Source organism: Neopsephotus bourkii, unplaced genomic scaffold (genome assembly GCF_033783945.1).
Source record: "Neopsephotus bourkii isolate Nb327-2 ecotype Australia unplaced genomic scaffold, CSIRO-AGI_Nbou_v1 NB_1027, whole genome shotgun sequence".
NCBI classification, from domain to species: Eukaryota; Metazoa; Chordata; class Aves; order Psittaciformes; family Psittacidae; genus Neopsephotus; species Neopsephotus bourkii.
In genome coordinates this window covers 521708-545190 of record NW_026901516.1, presented here as the reverse complement: position 1 = coordinate 545190, position 23483 = coordinate 521708, and the positions used below count along the sequence as shown (strand labels likewise).

At 41.2% G+C, this 23483-nt stretch overlaps 1 protein-coding gene across 1 annotated transcript; it reads left to right on the top strand.

Annotated features, from left to right (window-relative positions):
- The first annotated feature begins 1894 nt into the window (after window positions 1-1894).
- Window positions 1895-21005, top strand: USP14 (ubiquitin specific peptidase 14). Its single transcript, XM_061360455.1, has 16 exons — window positions 1895-2021; window positions 4501-4646; window positions 5325-5357; window positions 7158-7262; window positions 8933-9036; window positions 10729-10787; window positions 12680-12810; window positions 13103-13183; window positions 13932-14011; window positions 14894-15008; window positions 16676-16741; window positions 17045-17137; window positions 18099-18227; window positions 19300-19360; window positions 20057-20164; window positions 20277-21005. The coding sequence occupies exons 1-16, from the start codon at window positions 2006-2008 to the stop codon at window positions 20426-20428; spliced, it is 1479 nt and encodes a 492-aa protein (XP_061216439.1). The 5' UTR covers window positions 1895-2005; the 3' UTR covers window positions 20429-21005.
- Window positions 21006-23483: the final 2478 nt, after the last annotated feature.

Sequence of the window (23483 nt, the reverse complement as noted above, 5' to 3'; positions counted from 1 at the left end):
ATGTTTCTGTGATATTTATTTATCAGGTTACACTCTTTGTCTCTATGCTCCCAATGTCAGTTTGTGTAAGATTCCAGGAATCCACTGATCACTTCCTCAAGGCAAAAATCACCAAGTCGTTATAGCAGGAAGAGGCCTAAGCTATCTCAGAGAGAAGAATAGGGAGGTGGTGGCTCTTCCCCTTGTGGAGGTCCTGAAGAGTTTCCTCCAGATACAAACCCCGACGCTTCTCTTTCAGCACAGCTCCCTCTAGTGCCTTTCACAAACCCTGGAAACGCCGGTCTGCGCAAGACCTTATCCCCTTCAAGGCTTGCTCTAAAAGGGAGAATGTTTTCAGCGCAGTTTCAACCTGTACAGCATTCAATTTTCATACAGCAGTCACGAATAAATGACCTCTATAGTGGTCACTGCTGGTGACAAATGGCTAAACAGGAGACACTGCACTTAAGACTCAGGCAGAGAGAACTGGGCTCGGCTCTCAACTGAGTAGATGCTCTGCAGGATCTCACCCTGAAACTGTATTGCAACTTTTCAAAAGATTCCTTTATGCAAGTCACAGTACCAGAAGATTCATCACCCTTGGCTGATTAACACCACTTTAATTGCCTTTGCAATTGGAAACACTTCTTAATTCAAGATCAGCTTAATTTCAGCATACCACCCACCAGAGTTTCTCTGTAAGATGTAATCCTTGTTTCCCAAAACTTCCTTTTCCCATCTAGGAGCCTATACTGGACAATAAAATCAACTTTGTTCTTCTCCATGACAAACTGAAAAGACTGAAATTTATAAACGCTTCAACTGTTTGGAACTGGAAATCACACTGGGTAAACTGCTTGTTTATCTAGCAAAGATCCTGCTTGTTTTGGGTACTTCTATAGCAGAAGCAGGGACAGACATGCAAATGCAGAGAGCCCACCAGCAGCAGCAGCTGCGGGAGAAGCTCTTGCAGCTGCAGAAGCCAGAAGAGCTGAAGGTAACAGTGTTTGGTTTCTAGGGGTGGTAGCTAGGACGGGTGTTGGGGAAGGGGTATTTCTTCCGGCATTCTCTTCCTTTTCACGTGTTAAAGAAGCTAAAGCAGTGCTTAAGTCGCAGCCTAACACCAACACTTTCGGTAGAAGCACTTGAGACTCATGTATCCATGTCTACTGTTTTTAGCATTTTTGTAACTGCTTTTTATTGTCCTGGCCATTTTCATCACCCTTCAGGGCTCCTGATCTGTTAAAACAGTTGCTGGCAGATTCGGCATCCCCTCTCCCCTTACTAGAATTCTTCCAAGTTCATATATCAACCCACATTTCCTATAACCCAAACCTGTTTCACACGCAACAGACCCTTCCCTTTGGGCAAACAACCAGCGCGCCTACAAACCCACCTCAGCCCTCCGCCGCTCCCCGCCTGTTGCACCAACACCGCTTTCCGCCCGCTCCGGGGTATGGCTCCACGCCCGGTTTGCGCGCAGGTGGTTTAATCACACCCAGCACCGAGCGAGCTACTCGGTATAAGTACAGCTCTACAGGTCTCTAACGAGAGAAGTCCGACATTGAGTCGCACCTTCCAGTGTGGTGCTCCCCCGCAATAAACCCCCGCTGTCCGCGGACAGCTCGAGCAGCTTCCCTGCGGTGTGAAGAGCACCGCGCCTGAAAGCAGACTAACCACTACCACAGACCGGCACTCGCCCAGCGCCCAGACAGCCCTTAACGGCCCCGCCTCGCCGCGCCGCGCCGCGCCGCGCCCTTCCGACGCTGCGCGCGCAGCCCGCCCCGCTTCCGGAGAGCGGCCCCGCTTGCAGCGTCATCCTGAGGGGCCGGTTTGAATGAGACCCCGAGGGAGGGAGAGAGGGAAGCAGGCAGGGACGGACGCGACGGACTTGCTGCCGCCATCGCCGGCCCTCTTCCTACCCGCTAACGCAGCTCGCAACTAACGCTGCTGCCTGCCGCCCTTTCGCTTCCCCGCCGCTAACCGCGCCCTCCCAGGACACGGCGTGCCGCCCGCCCTCTCCGCCATGCCGCTCTTCTCAGGTGAGCTAGTTGGCCTTGGCGCCCGCCCGGCCCAGCCCGGTATGGGGCTGGCCTCAGCGTGGGGCAGAAGGGGAGGGCAGCGCCCGCGGCGGCGGGGCTGTTAACTCAGCGACACGCTCTCCTCGGTGGCTCTGCAGCCCCAGTCCGGGCCCTTCCCGCCGCCGCTGCTGCTGCGCGGGGGGAGGCGGGCGGTGCCTCACGTGGGGAGGCTCCCCCGACGGCCCCGCTGTCTGGCCGCTGGTACTCGCACGTGTCCGAGCGCCCTGCACCGGGAGTGCCCCGGGACATGCGGCCCATCCCGGCCCGGCGGGCTGTGGAGGAAGTGTCGGGTCGGCTCTGCCCGGCTGGGGCGGGGACAGAGCGCTGTTGGTGTCCGGGAGGGCCCGGGTGTCAAACGCGAATCGTGTGCGATCGTGCGTCTTGGGTTGGTTTTGTTCTGCACCAAGTGAAGTGGCGCTGTCTTGTCAGGTGAGACGCATTTTTTCATCCATGCTTCCAAGTGTATGCAGGTGCATCAGCCTCTTTTCTTTTAAATCCATTATTTCCTAGTTAAAATTGGAGTATCTCACTCCCTTCATTGTCATGAAGGAAAGTTTCTAGTGAGGACTGCGAGAGTAAAATCTCCAGTGACACTTCCAAGACCAGTTACTGCTTTATGCTTAACAGGTCTGGCCTCCTGGGGCTTTTCAGTACACGAGGAACAGGTTGTAGAAGGCCTCAGTACGCAGTCACATCCCGTTTTCTCCATTGTTTTAATTGTGGTTGGCAAACTGGAATTCTCATGTCAGTATAACAGGACTTTTCCTGAACTCTAGCACATCTGTACAATCTGTGTTTTCTGTTCACAGGGCAGATATGTTCTTCCCTTTTTTTTAGTCTCCATTGTTTTCAGATTAACAATTTTCTTTGCGATCTCTAAAGATGCTCATCTTAAATTTCCTCCTCTTGAGTGCCAGGTTGTCAAAACCAGTGACACTACAAGTCTGTAGTAATAACTGCTAACTCTTCTGCATGTTAGGTGCTGGATGCATGACTTCAAAAACGTAAAACTCAAAAAGCTGTGCATCTGACTTACTCAGTGACTGAGTGGGTTGTCTTCCTGAAAATACTTGTGCTTGGCATTAAATATGGTACAAAAAATCATAGAATCAGTTAGGTTTGAAGACCTTTACGATCAAGTCCAACCATTAATAGATCTGTTTAAAAAAAAGAGGTTGGGCAAATCAGAAGGTACTTTTTGCTAGAAATACTGAAAAGCCAGTTGTTTGACATGCTTTGTAGTCTAATTTAGACCAAATCATGGTTATTCTGTCTTACAACCCATTGCAAGCACTGCATGCATCTGAAATCTGAACCTCCTTGGAAGGCATTTTAAAATCACAATTTTTAAGAGGTTCGTGCTGGAAAAAAAACCCCTAGAGTTGCTGAATATATCAATGTAGAACCGAAGCACAGGTAGAAGGAAGGCTAAGATTTTCTAAAAGTATGATATTTCAGCCTATTACTGTGCACATAGGATATTACTGTGTATCACAAATTTTCAGCAAAACTGGAGCTTGCTGAAGTAGCCTTATATACCTGTGATAGTGATCAGAAGTGATCAAAGATGTGTAGCCATTCTTTGGAAGCACAGTTTGTTCCAGCATTTTTGCCTGATCTTGATTAGTGCAAACTTTACTAAAGGGAAGTTAACATGCCCCTGTGTTGTTCTGCCTAATGATCCTGCTGATGATCCCATTTCCAGTGTCAAGAACTGCAGTTTTCAGACCGAATTTGACTTCAGTACTTAATTCCACCTTTAGTGGGGTCAGGGTCTCTGTATCTGCAGCTGGTTATGTGAACACTGTCAAAACTGAGGAGGGTTGCAGCGGTGGCATCATGGATGGCACTCTGAGGTGAACTGTCCATTGGTGTGCTAATGCATAGGTTGTGTCTTGATGCGCACTTGCCTCTTCATGTAGCTCCACATGAATGATGCTGGTAGCCAAAGTTATGTCTGTCAAACAGTAGCTTTGATTTCAAGAAGCATGGTATTGTTGTCCGTGGAAGGGGAACGGAAAAGCTATGGAAAACTGAACGGGAATAACACATCTGAACTTCCTTCAGAAAGTTCAGTTGTTTACAGTAAACAGTACCAAGAAATTGGGAGAGTTACTTTCAAACTGCTTTTCAGAAGACTTGCCTAAAGGATTTCTGAGGCTGTTATACACATTTATTGCTTGGAAAGTTTCTCAGTATATATATATATTGCATACAGTTTTTTTGTAGGACATTTTTAGACATGTTGGAAGTAATATGTTCTGATGGCTGAGCTGCCGTATAGTCAAGGTGTCCCTTAGCTTGGTTGACAGGTTTTAGAGCTGAAAGCTGAATCTTCTGAGATGATATAAACACTGGAATTTGAAATACTGGGTTGATCTTGGTAATAACATTCTTGTGTATTAGGAAATAATCTAATTTCAAAACATTTTGTTTGCAGTTAATGTGAAATGGGGAAAAGAGAAATTCGATGCTGTGGAGCTTAACACTGATGAACCTCCAATGGTCTTCAAAGCCCAGTTGTTTGCACTGACTGGAGTTCAGCCAGCTAGACAGAAGGTTATGGTTAAAGGAGGAACTCTGAAGGTAGAAATTCATGTTTGGTTTTTATATTATTTCTAACTTTATTTAATGTTATAATGTCATGATCAATGACCGTGTTTTTAAGTGTTCCTCCAGAAGATCTTTCATTGCATGTATTAAACTGACTACACTTTTCAGAAATAATTCTGTATGATTCATTGCCTACTACTAGAAAATCCTGAAAAAGTGTTGCTGAATGGTTGGGAGGCACACTGCTGTTTTAAAACACTTCTCCACTCTTTTACACTGAAACCTACTCTGCTTTGTGGTTTGGGTTTTTTTGTTTGGGGTGGGGTTTTTTTGTTTGTTTTGTTTGGTTTGGTTTTTTAATGCGCCTTCTAAACATTCAGAATCTGAATGCAACTTTTTGCTTTTTAGCTCAAGAAAAGTTTCTCTGGCACTTCTTTGCCAGAGACTTACTGGTATAATGCAGTATAGGCAGATTTCCTACAAAAAGTTGCTTCCATCTAAGCAGCGTTGAAAAACAAATGGAAACCTTACTGGGAAGATGTCTTGGCTGCTTTCTATTTTAGTCAGACAAGACTTGATGTAAATAGTTAATATTGTGAAATCTTCGATGAAACACAGTTGTGTATTTGGAAATACATTATTAATATTTATGAAGATACTTGCTTGTCTTTTGCTGCAAGATAATTAACCTGTCTTTTATTTCAAAAACAGGATGATGACTGGGGGAACCTAAAAATAAAGAATGTAAGTTCTGGGGAATAACTAAATTTTACATGTTTATTTGTTATTTTCACATCTAAAAAAAATGTAAAAGTTCTGCTGTTTCTGTTTCAGTCAGTAGCTCTTTCTGAAAATTAGACCTTGATGAAAAATTTTACAGGTGTCATACCTAAGCATTCTTGTGTAGTTCTCACCAGTGATTTGTGAAAAACTTTCGGCTTCTGTAGGGAAGTTATGTCAGTTTTCTGAAGTCCTTTGAAGCATAGATTTTTTACAAGAAATGTTATGGGTCGGACCAGTGGTCCTTCTGTCTTGTCTGTGACCATAATAATAAGTGATGTTTTTTAGAAAGAAGTTGTGAACCTGGCCACTGTCTGTAGTCCATTGTGCTTGTATGTACCCAGCATAGAAAATCATGGCATTACAAGCACTGAAATTAAAGCTCAGACTATTTATTTCTTATCTATGTGCTGAAATTTGTCCTGTGCTAAATTGCTGCTGTTTAAAAACTAAGCTGTTAATAATGGTTATTTATTTGACTAGTTCAGAAAGAAAACAAAAAGTGAATGTATTTGTGTTTCTTAGCTATATAATATGTAACAGGGAATCCCAGAGATTCTTGCTTGGGGTTTTTTTACAGTTTCATTTCTGTAGATACCTTGTAACATCTGTTTGGTATAGGTTTTGCTCCAGTTCTTCACTGGGCGGATTGAGTCAGGTAGTGCCACTGTTACCCTTGTAATTAGTTTGCAAGCATCTATTAGCTCCTTATAGCTACATCTGTTGTAGCAAAGTCATTCAGTAAAATCCCTGGTACATAATATTTTTGTCCTTTAATGCATACTGTTACTCTAATAATTGCCTTTACTAATTTTAATATTATATACAAGTTCTAGGGGGTTATTTACATTGTCAAAGCAGTTTCTTTCCATTATGTTGTTCTTCCTTTTCTTTAGCATTGTGTTTTTCAAGGCCCTAGATAGCCATTTTCTCCCAGTTTGATAGAACTTACCATGTAGATGGACTCCTGTGGAATGCTGTAAAACTCCTTTTCCTTATGCTAGTCCAGCAATCATAGTAACTTGATTGCTTAGTCCTTGTGCCTAAACTGATGGGGTCATTTTGGTTATTGTTCACTTTTCAGTTAGTTTAATGATCTTGGAATTTGCCAGACAAAGGATGGTACTTCCATTTCCCACTTTTCCTGTGAAGGAAACAATTCCAAACTTGGCTATGGTCATTATTACCCACATCTGTCTGAAGGGTTTCCCTAGATTCTAGGCTAAAGATGAGGGATATTTTTGATGTTGTTTAGAGAATTCTGAATTTGAAAAACTCAAACCTTGCAGTTTTTTTCAAATCAGAATTGAGCTGCTCAGTTATCCTGGTTTCTGAGGAACTTGCTAAGACTCAAGGGAAAGAGGAGTATTTGCACTGCAGCGTTGAAGATGCCTAATCCCTAGTGGTCTGTCAGAAAGGGAGCTTTAATGGACGCTTCACATTGGGGTATTCAGTGAATGTTAAATTTAGTCCCAGTTGGAGTCTTACGTTGCTGAGCTGGTGTCAAGCTCACCAGGCTCAGTGGAAATGTTTAGCATAGATGATGCTGTGGATTTGTTCTTGAGAAGTGCTTTCTAGATAATGAGAAAGTTAAGGTATATTCTAAGAAACAACAGTGCAGTATCAGTTCTGTGAACTAAGAGAAAGATTGTGTTTATTTTGGGGGAAATAACTGAAATCTATCAAGAGCTTTATGATTTTATTTATTTTTAAGCAGAAATATCTGCCCTTAACTATTTATTATTATTTTTGCTGTGCTTCAAGGGGATGACCTTATTAATGATGGGTTCTGCAGATGCACTTCCGGAAGAGCCAATTGCTCGACCTGTCTTTGTGGAAGACATGACAGAGGAGCAGTTGGCTTCAGCTGTAAGCATATTTCATATTTCACTCTTTGGCTCTTTGTAAACCATAGAATAAGAGGAATAATGGCAAGTTCCTAAATACTAGAAGTTGCTTAAAAATAGATTTTGAAACTGTAATGTCTGTTTAGCATTTATAGCTTTTTAAAGAAACACAAATTTACATTGATGACCCAACTGGTAGCACTGGTAAGAAGCCTGGAATTTAACTTGCAAGTCATGTAAGTGGTGCTGGTTTTTCTTTAAGCAGGCAGCTTAGTAAATTTTCTAAAAATAGCATTGCTGATGTTTTTAAAAAGAAAATTGTATTGCTCTTTCTGTATTGGTGGCCTGAACTTTGCCTGGATAAGGGCTCTTAGGTGTCTTCTTTGTATCCTTGAAGGGAAACCAGTGTTTGTTTGAGGTGGGATGTGTTTGGGGTCCTGTTTGTCCTTTGAAAGTAAGTTTGGTGTCAGTGGAATAGATTATATGTTTTCCTTTATGTGGGAGTAAAGTCTGGAAGGTCATCATTAATCTATTATTTTTAATGAAGTAACTTCTGTTTTAGTTGTTTCCCTCTTTACAATTTGAAAGGCTTAATTTTCTGATCAGTCATTTGAACTGGGAGCGCTGTCATACTTAACAGTTGCATGACTGTTGTCACCTGTACATGCAGAATGGGAATACATTTATGCATGTCTGTATGAAAACGAATCTGTAGTTTAGGGCTGGTTTTGTGTTGAAGTATTTAATGCTTTCCGTGGCACCAGCAGGGGAAGGATATTCGTTTATTTTTGAGACTAACCCTATACACAGACTTTGAGATAACTGAGGCAAACAAGGAGATAGTTCAGTGTCAGATAACGTTTTCAGAAAGTTGGTAACACTGCATTCCTCCAATTCATATTTTGTTATAAATCAAAATTCATTTGTTTGTACTGCATGTATTCATTAAAATTGAATACACAGCTAAATGAGTTCTCTTTTCCTAAGCTATTTCAGTGGTATTGGTATGCAGCACAACTTCAGTTTCATTAAACTGCATGCTTTTTCCCTGAGAACTACTCAAAGATGCAGGATTAAAGAAAATTTAAAAAACTATTATATTGTGATTTATAGTTGTTTCTGAAGCTGGTTAGTTTAATTATTACTTGGCCTTCGCATTTGTCAAAACTTTAAAAGTTCACAAGCTGCCTGAAAGGATCAAATTAATGATCTGTTGCAAACCTCTGGGAAGGAGCTTAAATAATGCTTTTGTTTTTAACTGTGGAGTTCAGCACATTCAGAGTTTTACCAAAAACTGATTTTAATTAAAACATCAGTGTTTTGTACAAGTGTATTCATGTGGAAATTCCATGGAAATGGAACTTTAAGGTCAAAACTTGAGTGTGATTATAATTGAACTTTCTGAATGACTGCCTGCTTGAAGAATATGTTCATTTAACTAAACATGCACGGGGAAAAAAACAAACCCAAAGCATTCCTGAATGTCCTCTAAAAGCACCGAATGGTGAAATGATTAATATAATCAGAAAATGGGTCTGGAAAGCTTCATAAGGTTTGATGGAATATTCCAGGTTTTACACATTTCTGATCATTCCTTTTCATAGAAGTTGATGTCAAGTTATATAGTGTTTATGCAGAAATGGTTGTACGATTCTCTGTGACCCTCAAGCACCCTTGTAAATTTTTTGATAGATGGAATTACCATGTGGATTGACAAACCTTGGCAACACTTGCTACATGAATGCTACGGTTCAGTGTATCCGCTCAGTGCCAGAAGTGAAAGAGGCCCTTAAAAGGTAGGATTCAGCACAAAAATACCATGACCAGAATGTTTTCTGTAGCTTATGAAATAGATATTTTGTGGAACAGTTGTCTTAATACCGGTACGCATTTTCAAAGCAATCTGTTATTCTTTAAAGCAGTTCAAGGTTAACATCATGATAGGTTGAACTTGTATCCTATGGCTGTGTTAGTCTATACTTTTTGAAGAACTTAAGAATATGTATTTATTGGAACTGGCTTTTAGTGGATAGAATGTATTTTGCCTAGTTAAAAAAATAGTTCCTATCAAGACTTGTTTAAACTGCTTAGACAAGCTACTGAACTCCTAACCCTGTTTTCTGATGTTGGTTTGTATGGCTGGTTCTGTATAAAAGATTGTACAGGAGTCCTGTTCCTTTGAGGGATATTATTTTCTGTGGCTTTAGAGCTGAAAACACATCGTGCAATGAAATTCTGCCGTTATTGATGTTTGGTACTGGGAGATACAGCAGAAAGCTCTGAGAGAGGACCATGGGGATTACTGTGGCAGCAAACTAAGCTAAGATGGGGTTACTGTCATGTGGATATGTAGGGAACAGAAGACCTGCCCTTATGGAATCTGTTTCATTCATTCTGAATGTAGAATAACTTAACCTGATTTGTTTAACCGTTAGTATGGTAAAAACCATCAGTATGTAAGAAATGTGAAGATTAGGTAGAACATTGCCATCTTAAGGTTAACTCCTTTAAAACACACTGCTTTCTTGACACCTTGGTACCCAACTGGATAGTCTATGTTACTGTAAACACTAGTTACTTAAGTATTTATACATTTCCCTTAATTCTGTTAGCAGGTGAATCTTAATTATCTATCACTTAGAACTATTTGTGAAGTACAGCAACACTTTTAAAGCTTTTTCTTGTTTTTCAGTATTGTAATTTTAGGTAAGTCTGTTTTATTTCCATGTAAAGGACTGAGTTACTGCACTGAATTAGTGTTTGAAAAATTTAACATACCAAGTATCAAAATGTATGCTATAAGACTGGCAGACTGCAATACAAGATGTGGCCTTACTGTCTCTGGGAAGTTGGATTCACAGACAACTGCTGTGTTTTCCCCTGGAGACTTAAGACTTTATTTGGTCTTCCCTGCCTGACGACAGCATGGAAGGGTATATTGCAGTGAGAGAGAAGTGAAAGTACTCACATCCTTGAAGGAGTTTTTCCATGCATTTGAAGAAGCTGTGGCAAATGTTTCAGAAAAGGGGTAGCTTCTATTCAGACTTTTTCTTAGTCTCTTTAAAGACAGAGTTTTTGAGGTAAATGGATTGGGAGGCAGCAGGAATGTATCCAGACTTCTCAGTCGGCATTTTTTTATTGTCTAAGGATGCCAGTTTTCCTTTGCTTTCATGCATTGCTTGCAGAATAGCTGAGACTTTGAGGTAAATGTGAGTAAATCTGATTATCAGTTATTTCTGGTTTGGTGATTTATAGAATCACAAAATGGTTTGGGTTGGAAGGGACCTTAAAGATCATGCAGTTTCAATCCCCCTGCCATGAGTAGGGACACCTTCCACTAGACCAGGTTTCTCAAAGCCCCATCCAAACTAGCCTTTATTTTGACACATTTAAATAAATGTAGCTGCTGCCTGCGTTATGATTTGAAAACCTCTCTGCTCTTCTTGATTGTGTTTAATTGCATACAAATTGTTTTTCTTCTCTTTTAGGTATGGGGGTGCCTTAAGAGCTTCAGGAGAAATGGCATCTGCTCAGTACATTACTGCAGGTTGGTGTTTAGAGTAGAACACAAGGGTTTAGGCTAGTGTGCAATTTCCTGCTAACTGCAGATGAAAATTGCAGTTAGAGCTCTGCGTGTTTTTCTTTAGTGCATATGCCTTAGCAATGTCAGATCTGCTGACACTGGAGGATTCCTTTTGCTCTGTTGTTAATATCTTTAAAGGTTATTCTGACTGTGGCTGCAAAGCATACCTCTCTGTATGTTATTACCTAGCTATGTACTAGGGAAAATATATACAAGTGTCACCTAGGCTTAGACAGAAATCATTCCTGTCTCTTAAGTGTTTTGTGTGTAGGCATAAAGTAATTGGAACTTTCTAAAGCATACTTCATCTATCTGCGGATTTGATCATTTTGTGTAGAAATAGTCTAGTGCACAATTCTTCATTTCACTTAATGATAGGCTAACACCATACTCCCAGAACGTGTAGTTCATTTGTATTTTTTAACAAGATCTATTGGCTGAGCATTAATTCTTACTAAGCTGGTAGCTGATGCTTTATCAATGGTATTAGTCATTACCCAAAAGATCCAGATTTCATAACTGAAATAGAAAGTAGTGTCTTCGAAAGGAAACTTATTCTATATTGTGGTGATCTGGGTGCTCACAATGTGGGAGCTCACGATGGCCCCGTATCTCCAAGTTCTAACTAGAATTCTAGTTAGACCCCTTACATTTGAACAAGGGTACTACTTGTCCACTTTTTCTTTTTTTACTCTATTTCATTGCCCCACTAAGATGCTGGGCCAGGACACTGGGATTTCTACCAGTCCATTTAAGGAAAAAACAAAACAATATAAGGAAGGAAAGGTCCAGTTTGTGGGTATGCCTGCTGATCAAGTTTTGGGGTGGTAAGTTCAATGGTTACTCTATACAAACCACACCTGCCCCTCCCCTTTTCACTGCCTTTACTTCATGTCCCTTGTTTTCTCTTTAAGGTGACAGCTCTGCTTTTTAGGAATCTTAATAGTTGAAGTAATTCATAGTTAATTCTTTTGTGCTGAGCTGGTCAAGAACTCCTGCATGACACTTATGGCATTTTTTTTTCTAAATTGCTGTCATATCAGTAGTCCCTCTTAATCAAGGTCAGTGCAGATATTTGTTAAAGTGAGGAAGCAATTGACCTTGGTTCCTTGTAATCTTGTCTATTCACTTATTCGAGAGTATCATTAGTCTCTCCACTTGTCAATTAGTGACCATGCAGACTGTTGCCAACCTCACAGGGTTGTGAGGATTAGTAGGTGTCTCAAGTGATGCTGTAACCTGTGTAGATAAGACATTTTATAGTACTGTGTCTGGAACAAAAAAGAAGGCCATGTGTATTGTCATGCAATCGGTAGCATCTGTTGCATTGAACATAGTTACAAACTGTCTGCATGTATGCATACGCATACTTGTTTTCCTGGGGCTTAAATTAAGCATGAGTATTTTCTAGATATTTTAGTTGGGAATAAGTAAAGGTGTTTTTTTTTTCCCCAGTAGTTGCTGAAGCTTAAGTTGCTCTAGAGGATAGATTGTGAATGCCTTCTGGTTTCTCTAGGTGTCGTGCTCTTATGAAAACATTGTTCCTCAGATGTGTTTCGAATGAGAACTTAACTGCTCAAGTTTTACTTTTCTCTTAACAGCCAGGAAAGATAAGGCCTTATGTGCCAAACTCTCAGAATTGTTATCTTTATGCTTGCAAAGTCATGTTCAGAAATGAGGTCTTGGGTGTACCTCTTATGACAGCTGGAAAATTTGGTCCTGGTTTAGAAAGATCAAACTGGACACTGTTAAATGATAAGCCTTTAAATGTTGCTGCTGTTTTACTATTCTTTTTCAACTTCCTGCCATGTTTGAATTGTTTTTCCACTTCTCAAAGCATTCACTTTTTCTTCAAGCTCTTAGAGACTTGTTTGATTCCATGGATAAAACTTCCTCCAGTATCCCACCTATCATTCTCCTGCAGTTTTTACACATGGCCTTCCCACAGTTTGCAGAGAAAGGTGATCAAGGCCAGTACCTTCAACAGGTAAAGACCAATTATTAGCTTATTGTTTGAAAATTCTAGTGCGTTGAGAGCAAGGATATTTGAAATCTTTCCTTCTCCTGTGAATGTAATTTATCCCAGTAAAGCATTTGCTTTTATATTGTGTAGAAAAGTTGAATGTGATATTAAGCACCAGCTCTGAAAATGTATGGTGGAATAGGGAGAAATTCTTATGTAAGGAATTCTTTGTTTGTTTTAGTGTGAAGATTGATGGGTTTAATATTATTAAATCATAACTCTACCAGTCACATCTAATGTTCCATTCCCTTCTTAGGATGCCAATGAGTGCTGGGTGCAGATGATGAGGGTACTACAGCAGAAGCTGGAAGGCATAGAAGGTGATACAGTTATGGAGGTAATTGTAGTCTTACTCTAAAAGGAGCTAGGATTTATAATATTATACTTGTGGTTTGCATATATTTTCAGTAAGGATTATCTATTTTGTGAGGGGTTTAACATGTATCTATAGGCAGTAAGTGAAACTGCTTTCTGATGTGTCTCATCGGCATAAAGATACCTATGTCCTGTCAGCTATGCTATGGAGTGTACTGTAAGAATACTTCTCCTTTGGGCACTGGAAAGTACCACCGTGGTAACTGTGAGTGCGTAGCAGCTGGCCCTGGTAACCTGTGAATTTGGCACATAAGTTTATTTTTCTGGAAGAAGTGCTTCAGCATTGTTGTCTGCAAGAACGCTGCTTCAAACAGACAACTCGCCTAAGCAGCCTCATAAGAAATAAAAGTTTTTCCCAAGGCTTTACGAGACCGACTTTCTTCTCCATAAGCTATTTTCTGGAGAGTCTTGGCAGTGGGAAAAGTCTAATTGACTACTCTAATAGTTAAACAGATTGAAGTTGGGGAGCAGGGAAGTGTGACTTTGATTCAAATCTTGTTTGCTAATATGCTTTGAGGTGGCTTTAACAGCATGCAGTAAATGCTTTTGGCTTGGAACTCTAATACTATGTCAGGAGATTGACTGACTAGGGAAAATGCACCTAAAGAAAGGTGAAGGAATAGGCTTTAAAGAATTAAAATGAGATATTTTGTCTGTGAAGAATACTGTCTTTACATGACACTTAAATCATAAGAGAATTTGTTTTGCAGACAGACTCCGGAGCTACAGCAGCATCTTCTAAAAAGAAGAGTTTGATTGATCAGTTCTTCAGCATTGAATTTGAAACAGCGTATCCTAAAGACTAAGGCAAGCGATAGAATGATAATAATTTCACACTTTAGCAGTAGAGTGTGGGGAGCCTGAAAGCATTGTTCAGAATAGTATAGAAAACCAAGGTGTGTGTTGGGGAAGAGAGGGAGTGAACACAGAAGTTAAAAGTAAGATTGGATATACCTTGAGAGAGAGGAGGATGTGGGGAGGAAGAACGGTAATGAAAAGTTACATAAGAAACCCACTGAATTAAATACCAGATTTCCTCCCCACAGAAGGTTGCCAGTTCAAAGATACTGACATGTTTTATCCGAATAAAAGTAATTATCATCCTAAATAGCTTTTTTGTGGCTTGTAAGGGAGTGTTGCCGATACAGTTGGCATACTGCACATGTACAAAAGATAGCTTGACTGGTTTCTTAAGAAATAAATTTGATGCACACTGTTAGATGTATAAGGAGCTATTGTGGCTGACAACTTCCTAGTAGCTTTTTTATAGCAAGGACAAAAAGTATATGACCACATGGGGCACACATCTCATGCCAAGTATTACTCTTTTCCCACTTCTCCACCCCACAGTCCTGGTTGTCATGAAACTGACCACCACCTTTTAGAAAGGATTATACTGTGTATTTTGCTTGTCTGAAATAAGGAAACATCCTGTTAGATGTATTTCACAGCTTGGTACCAACTATCAGTGGTCATTACACATGAAGGAGCAGATTGGTTAGAATGAAGGGCTGTTTCAAATCTGGTGGTTTTTTTATCCTATGAGAAGTAAAAGTACTATTGATGCACAAGCAGAGGATTAGTTTAAATTACCGTGCTGTTCAACATGTTGTTTTCACTAGAGCAGTAGCTCAGCTCTTGATGCACGATGGTTTTCCTTAATTTTGTGAAGTATGAAATGTACAGAAGCTGAAGAAGAGGAAGTAACTAAAGGAAAGGAGAATCTGCTTCAGCTCAGCTGCTTTATTAATCAAGAAGTCAAATATCTGTTTACAGGACTAAAATTGGTAAGTTATTTATATAACATTTATTTAATTGAAATTCTAAATTACCTGTGTTTTTAATCCGTGACCTGGAGTTGACATCTGCTGTCCAAGCTTTACAAAATTCCAGTTTGTTTATTTGGTGTTCAATGGGAAGGTGGCAGTGAAAACAAATTGTATGTTAGTTGTAAAAGCAGGCTTCAGCAGAGTGTTTTCTTGACCTGGACATTGTCCTTCACATGCAGGTCACCAGGTGCCAGCCAATTTGTTTGTTCAGCTGGGTTTCACTCCAGACTGAGCAGCATCACAGAATGGTTTGGGCTGCAAGGCACTTTTAAGGGTCGTCTAGTTCCAACTCCCTGCCGTGGGCAGGGACACCTTCCACTAGACCAGGTTGCTCAGGTGGTCTTGAACACTGCCAGGGATGGAACATTTACCACTTCTCTGGGCAACCTGTTCCAGTGTTTCAGCACCCTCACAGTGAAGAATTTCTTCCTTATATTTAATCTAAATCTCCCCTCTGACAGTTTAAAGCCATTCCCCCTTGTCCTATCCCTACCTGCCCTGGTAAAAAGCCCCTCTCCACATTTTTTGTAGGCCCCCTTTAGGCACTGGAAGCTCCTCTGAAGTCTCACCAGAGCCTTCTCCAGGCAGAACAACCTCAACTCTCTCACTTGTCTTCACAGGGGAGGTGCTCCAGCCTTCTGACCATGATTTAAGCATGCTGTAAACAGTTCCCTAGAAGTCAATTTTAAAGCAGGCTGACATTTTGGTTGCCATTTTGGTGGCATTTGGTTCCGTCTGGGTGGTGGAACAATTAAACTTTAATTTTGCAGATTTTGAAGGGGGTGTTATTTTCCATGACACAGCATCATCTTTAAACTGTTTACATAAGCACAAGTTTTTCAAGTAGTCTGTGCTTTTTAGATGTATATTTCTAAGTTTTTAGGGGTTTTTGGAATCTGAAGGAGCCAGGAGAGAAGCCTACTACTAGATCTCTATAGTAACTGTTCTTGAGTATTTGTATAAGAGCAGGGATGGAAGCAGTGGCTAAACCAAGTTGCATGCTTCTCAGGTAATCTTTGTATGTTTCTTTTTTTGACAGACTCTAGAAGGAAAAGTAAGATTAACTAAATGTTCACAAATAAAATAATAATCACGTAGAGTAACCTCACTTTCAGGCCAAAAAAGATCTAGAATTCTTATGTTGGGTTGCCTATAGAAACAGTACTACCAACCAGGCCAGTCTTGCCCTAAATGAGGAAAGGTCCCTGGAAACATGGTATCACCACCTGTCTCCTCTGTAGCTCTGTCTGCTCAAAATTGAGGTTTCGGAAACATGCAAACATTCCCCTGAGAAGAAACCTCAGATTTGCTTTTAGTTGTGTTCCAAGCATGACATGACACATTCATAACCAAATGCAGATACAGTTCCTAACCAAATGCACTTGCAAGTTCTACTCCTGCAAAACTTAATTTTCTGCAGAGAAAAACTTTGTGTTGTCAGGGCACAGGAGCTGAACAAATGAATGGGCTTGCTCTTTCTGCCAAGGAGTTTCAAAATTCTGCCTGTTGTAATGGCTGATAGGAACAGGAGATGGGCAGAACCTGATTTAGCTTAGTCCGTGCTGTGCTTTGCTTCAAGCTGTGTTTTATGATTAACATAGGTGTTATTACCTTTCTTTTAACAGCGTCTTCAAGAGGAAATCACCAAACTGTCTCCGACACTGCAGAGAAATGCACTCTATATCAAATCTGTGAGTGGTACTTTTGTTGCTCTCTTCATCATTATTTCAACTGTTGTCAATTTTCTGTCCCAAAGCACAAAGTTACTGCTGTAACAGGGTGTGATTTATGTTTCTAATACATCTGAATATCCACTACCAAAAATTTTTAAACTGGAAATGATTTCTGTGACTACACTACTATACAGTTTTAGATTAGGAGGCCTTGCTACATTCCTATGTGTGTGTGTACAGGATAGCCTGTAATTTAGGATTTGCAGTGTTTAAAAGATCTGTCAATGTCTGAAGTAATAGCTTTTTCTTTTTTTCTTATAGTCTAAAATCAGTCGCTTGCCAGCCTACCTGACGATTCAGATGGTTAGATTTTTTTACAAAGAGAAAGAATCTGTGAATGCCAAAGTTCTTAAGGTAAGTTTTGTTCATATTGAACTTGAATTCCTCTTCATCTTTTTAGTGAGGTTTTTATTGTAGGTAGACAGCTAGTACTTGAAGGCTGTTTACTCAGTTGTTTGCTTTTAAGTTGCATTTAAAAATATTAACAGTGCAGTTTCTTTGCTGAAGTTACAAGGTATCTTTATTCCCAGCTGTGATGGTCCCAGTAGTGTGGCAAACTATGCTACCAAAATAGACTGGGGAAAGAGACGTAAGGGACATAAATGAATTTGCTCCAGTACTGCTAGGATGTTTTTTGGTCTCTTCTCACCAATGGCTCAGAGGAGAATGTTTGGTTAAGGAGAGGGACATGCTTTCAGTCACTAGACAGTGTTCTATGGTTGATGAGAAATGCTTTGGCTAGCAAATGCTTCCTCTACTAGTTATTTTAATGGGCCTTCTGACTGACAAATGCAAGGACCAGCTGCCAACAGCTACATGTTCCAGTATTGCTTTCTGTTGGACTTGGCTGATAGACTTCCTAGGCTGCCCCAGGATATCATGATAGATGATGCCTGCTCTTCACAAGAGAAACAAGGGAATAAAGATTGAAGGCACATGTTAACTATTGTAGAAGATTGTTTGGATAACATCAATTAACATTTTTGCCAGTGTACAGACATTCTGCATGCATATTTTTTGCCTTAGGGTTGCATAGGTATTTCTGTAGTGTAAAGTATGACAGCTAATAATAAAAAATCTAAGTATTCTGAATGTGGTAATTTATGATGGTTTATTTATACTGAATTAGACATTCTTCTGGAAAAGTATTGTAGCCCTTTACGTAAGTCCTGTCAGCAACATTTCAGTAGATCAAGTTCTTATAAATGTGATGAGAGTTGCATCTAATTGGACTTAGTATTGTCTTCCCATAGGAGAAGGCTTTAACATGGAGTACCACGTAATGTTAATTATGTTTCTGCTTTTTACTTCCTAGGATGTTAAATTTCCTCTTATGTTGGATGTGTATGAGCTGTGTACACCAGACCTTCAGGAAAAAATGGTTTCTTATCGATCAAAATTCAAAGATCTAGAAGACAAAAAAGTCAGTCAACAGCCAAAGAATGTAAGTCTCCTGACATTTTGATTAAAGAAGTCATACAGATGGAATTGGGGCACTCATAAGGACTAGGGAAAACTTGACTTCCTGAAACATAGCATTTGAACTCTTTGGTATTGAACTTCAGATCTTTTTGTGTATTTTCGTGGAAAATACCATATCAGCTTTGGTATGACTGCTTCACCAGAAATGTTAAATGCTGTAGAAAATTATATTGCTTCCATTTTTATTTCAAAACTCACAAAAATGTAGTGCTTCTGCTTACCAGTGTTATGACTAAAGGTTTTCTGTGAATTACACAGAATGGTTCTCTTCAAACATGACTGCTTGCTGGCAGGTCACTTCTTCAGTGACAGGTAGCCTTTTCCTGCTCACCAAGTGGAAAGGGTTGTACAAGGTTCTATGATGTGTCTGACTGATAACATTTAGAATATATGTACTTAACACAAATTTAGAATATATGAGCTTATAGTCTGCATTCTAAAAACATGGTAATTGGTTTCATTTTCGGTCCTGTGGACATATTCTAAAACTGGCTTCCCTTTATTTAAAGAAACCATTTCCTTTAATGAAAGGAAAAAGTAAACAAGCTAAAACTGTAGTGTTTTAGCCATTGTTTTTAAGTTTGCCAGTCTTTTCCTGGCCTAACTCTTGCCAGTTTCATTTAAACATTTGAATAAGGCTCACATCTCTACACAGTTGGGAGCAAGGAAAGTGCTATTAAGAGTGTTTCTAGTGTTTTCTTGTTGCCATTTGTGCTGCTAGCAAGTCCCTAACAAGGAATGCAGTCTTCAATTACAGAACCTTGCTATAAACAAACCTGTCAGTCCTGTGGGTAAACAGTCTAGGCAAAAGGTGCTAAAGTGGTGTTATATTTGCAGTAAAAAGTGGTCTGGTTTAGATGAGGCTTTTGCATGTCCACTCAGAAATATGGTAATGGAACTTGGTTTCAAGTTGAACAGAAAATGTTTAGGCTTAAAAACATCTTTAAATGAATGGGGGGGTTGGGATTTGATAGGGTTGCACTGAAGCTTTTTCACAACTGTTCCATGTTAATTCAGTATATTCTGTTCTTCAGTCTAGTAAAAGCGAAGGTGCACAGAAAGAAGTTAAATATGAACCATTTTCTTTTCCCGATGGTGAGTACAGGGAAATAAATCCGTTTTAAAGTTTACTTATGTGTAAGTGGACCCAATGGTAGGAATGTTTTTAGAACCCTGGTTATTTTTAACACTTTTGGAAATTAATCTTCAGAAACTGACAGAAAATTAAGGACTGGAAAGATGAGGCAAGCTAAAATGCTTTTGAGATGGTCAAAGACATATCATACGTTGATGATACATAGAAGATACGCACATCAAAAGACATTTGCATGTCCTAGAATTACAGCATATAATAATAGAATGGTTTTGGTTGGAAAGGACCTTAAAGATTACCCAGTTCCAACCCCTGCCAAAGGCAGGGACATCTGCCACTAGACCAGGTTGCTCAAAGCCCCATCCAGCCCGGCATGTGCAATGTTGGGTGCTTCCTTGTCAGTGGTTGGTGTTTGAAGGAAGTATATGTCCAGAAAGCTTACTGGTGGGTTTAATGCTTTAAGCTTACTGCATTTGCATTCTGTCCAGGATCTGTATTTATGTCTCAGTTTCCTGAGAGGCTGTCCTGGCTGAAAGCTGCTGGGTTTAGTTCACAGTGACTGAGAACCATGCTGTAAGTGGGGTGTTACACAGCTGCAGTGCTGCAGTTTGGCTCACGTGTCTTCAGTCTGTATGCTGTTAAACATAAAACCGTTCATGTAAGACTCACGTAACTTGTTTTTCCTCCTCTTCCTTCAGATATTGGTTCTAATAACTGTGGCTATTACGACCTGCAGGCAGTGCTAACACATCAAGGCAGATCAAGTTCCTCTGGGCATTACGTGTCTTGGGTTAAAAGGAAACAAGGTAAAACACTTCAACAACTCACAGCTCTCTCAATTGCCCTTCAGACTTAACATTAAGTGTGCTTAGATTTGATGTACCTACATTACAAATAATCCTCTCTCTTTTCTTGCAGATGAATGGATTAAATTTGATGATGACAAAGTCAGCATTGTTACACCTGAAGATATTTTGAGGTTATCCGGGGGTGGAGACTGGCATATAGCTTATGTTCTACTCTACGGGCCTCGCAGAATCGAAGTAGTTGAAGATGAAGCTGACCAGTAGTCTTCAGTTTTAGCCATTCTGCCTAGGTGTGAAATAAATGTTGATAACTGATCACTTCTTTAACCCCAGAGCTTTTTAGCAAGTGGATAAGTAATTTGTTCAAACCTTCTCACATGAAGAAGGGTACGGGTTCCAAACTGCTCCAAGTACCAATTTGCTGCCGCTGGACTGGACTGGGCTTGCCCCTGGGGTGGTGACAATTTTTAAAATAGCTTTAACATCTTGCAGAAGAGAAAGTTTTTAAATGAGCCTCTTCTTCCCCCCTGCCCCTTCCTCTCCGATGTCATCAAGTATTTATTACACACCTACTCTCGCATTTGTTACTCTTGCATGGTTTCTGCCACAGTTCAGTAGTTGTCCATCCTCTGCCTTACCTGGCATGTTTGTTAGGAAGGTAGAAGAGCAACTGTTGCCTTGTTGTGTAACTCAGTGCTGCTGCCCATAGCCAACAACCATGGCTCCGATCAAGTATTGTCCAGCCTGACGTGCTGATGCAGTCTGTTCTGTTGCTGGCACCTCATGACTTCAAAATAAATTGTGATCAACGTGTCCTCCATTAAAAAAAGTTCATGTCTTACTGATGTAATATTATGTGTTTGTTTTCACTCCCTGGGCCACCACTGATGAATGTCTGGAAGTAGCCTTGTGATAAAGCCACCGGTGTTTAAGCTGTAGGATTTATCTCCTGTCCTTTGGCTCTCCCTGCTCTCTACAACTGCCTGAAATGAGGACACAGTGAGGAGGTGGCTGGTCTCTTTTCGCGAGTAACAGGACAAGAGGTAATGGCCTCAAGCTGTGCCAGTGGGGGTTTAGACTGGATAGGAATTAAAATTTCTTCAGCAAAAGGGTGACTCGGTATTAGAACAGGCTGCCCAGGGAAGTGGTGGGATCACTGTCCGTGGAAGTAAGGACTCAGTAACATGGTTTAGTGGTGGACCTGGCAGTCCTGGGGTGTAATGTTTGGGCTTGACGGTCTTTTCCAGCCTCTTTGATTCTGTAATTCTTTGCTAAGTAATTAGTTTGGTGGCTAACTTGGGCTATGCTTACTTAGAGTTAACTGCTATTCCTTCTCCATAGGAATGCAGCAGCTGTAGGCTAGTGGGAGGCTGCAGCTAAAAAGCATTTCAGCGTTGGCCACAGCCAGAAAAGCACTAGGACAGCAACAGAGGATCTGACTTTTAATGTGTCCCAGACCCTTGTGGGTGAGCCAGTCCATACTCGCATGAAGTACCTTCACTTGTATGTTCATTTGCAGTGATAGCGTGGGGAGTTCCATGCTCAGAAAGCACCCAGCTTTCACCCTCCCCTGGGACTTGGCTCCAGCCATGGCTCCCTCGGTAGTTTTGGTTACTGCACTGTGTTCGCCACTGCACAGATGCCCCAGGAGTGCACCAAAGGCCTAAGGGGGGATTTTAAAGAAGTTACATGATGTTTAAAGGCAGCTCCAGCCACTGAGGAAGCCCCACTGCAGTACTGGCCTGTTCCTCTGTTCCCCACAGAAATGGCACGGACACATCTGTTTGTAATGCTGCTTCTGGTTCCTGTTAAGGAGCTAAGGGAATCGTGGCTGGTTGCTGGTTTGTGGAACTATGTCCTAGCTGTGGTCCTGTGGCCACTTTTTTCTCTTAAAGTTCCTGTTGGCAGCTGGAAAGAGCCTTCTGCGGAAAACAACCCCCTGCCATGGGCAGGGACACCTTCCACTCGATCAGGCTGCTCAAAGCCCTGTCCAACCTGGCCTTGAACAAAGCTAAACCAGGGGGACAGCTCAGTGCCCAGGCCTCTTGCCTCGACTGTGAGTGCCAAGGTGGCGTTCATGCCTGAAGCATCAAGAATGTCACTCACTGCACATGGCTTCCTGCAGTCACACTCACTGTGGTCATCCCCTGCCCCAGCTTTGCAACATCAAGGGGGCAGGTTGGCCATGCCCAAGCACCATTAGTCATTCCCCATGCACCTCAGTCCAAGGTCAAGTCCCTTAACTGAAATTGTTCCATTCTGTACCTTCTACCAAACCCTACCTGTAGCGAGAGGCAACACTTGGGCTCTGTTATTTCCTCAGCTCACCACAGATTTGCTCCAACAGGTCCACATCACTCTGGGGGCCCCAGAGCTGAACTCTGTACTCCAGGTGGGGTCTCACGACAGCTCAGTAGTTTCCAACAATGTCCCATCTATCAGCCTGTTCTGACTTCCACTTCTGTACCCGATAATCAAATTCCTAATACACTTACATCCAAAGTGGGGGGAGCAGGCACAAAGTTCTCCTCAATGGCTCTGCAGGCAGGAACTTGCCTCCCAGCCAGTAGCTAACCACCCCAGCAATTCACAGGTATCATTCAATAACTGAAGCAATATGATAGGGGGAAAAGTTCTGAGATAGATATGTAGTTTTCCACACACTTGGCAATTGGAGAGATTTCACTGAATGACACAAATTCTACAAGCAGCAGCCACAACCCAAATCGTAGCTAGCTACTGCTTAGCACCATAAAAACCTCCTGCTTTTTGAGGGAAAACAGATCCAGCTACAAACAACAGCTTGTACCCATAAATAGGTAGACATATCCTTAAAATGGAACCCATTGTCACTTCACAGTGATCTGGGAGAAAGAAAGTACTGGGGGAGTTCCTACAGAGCCAAAATATCCAGAGACTGGTTAGTAACTGCTAACATGCACAAGCATGGAAACCCCCCCATTATCAACTGTCAAGGTTCAGAGAGAACCAGTCCTTCAAAAGGAAGCAGGTTGAACGTGCACCCCTCTAAGGACACTGGTGCTTCACAGGAAGTGCACACTGTGACTCGAGTCTCCCCCACAACCCAGTTTTCTCAAGGTTGAATCACTCACAAGCAGGTACACTTTGATGGTCTACAGCATCCCACCACCCCAAAATGCTGCTGGCTCACAGGTCCCACACTCTACAACTACAAACTACACAGAGCCAGTGGTCACAGGGACCATCAACTGCTCCATCCAGCTGGAGTGACCCAAGATCTGCTGATGGTTGGCACAGAAAGCTGCCTGACTTGCCACCCTCCCTTTCACCAGCCAAG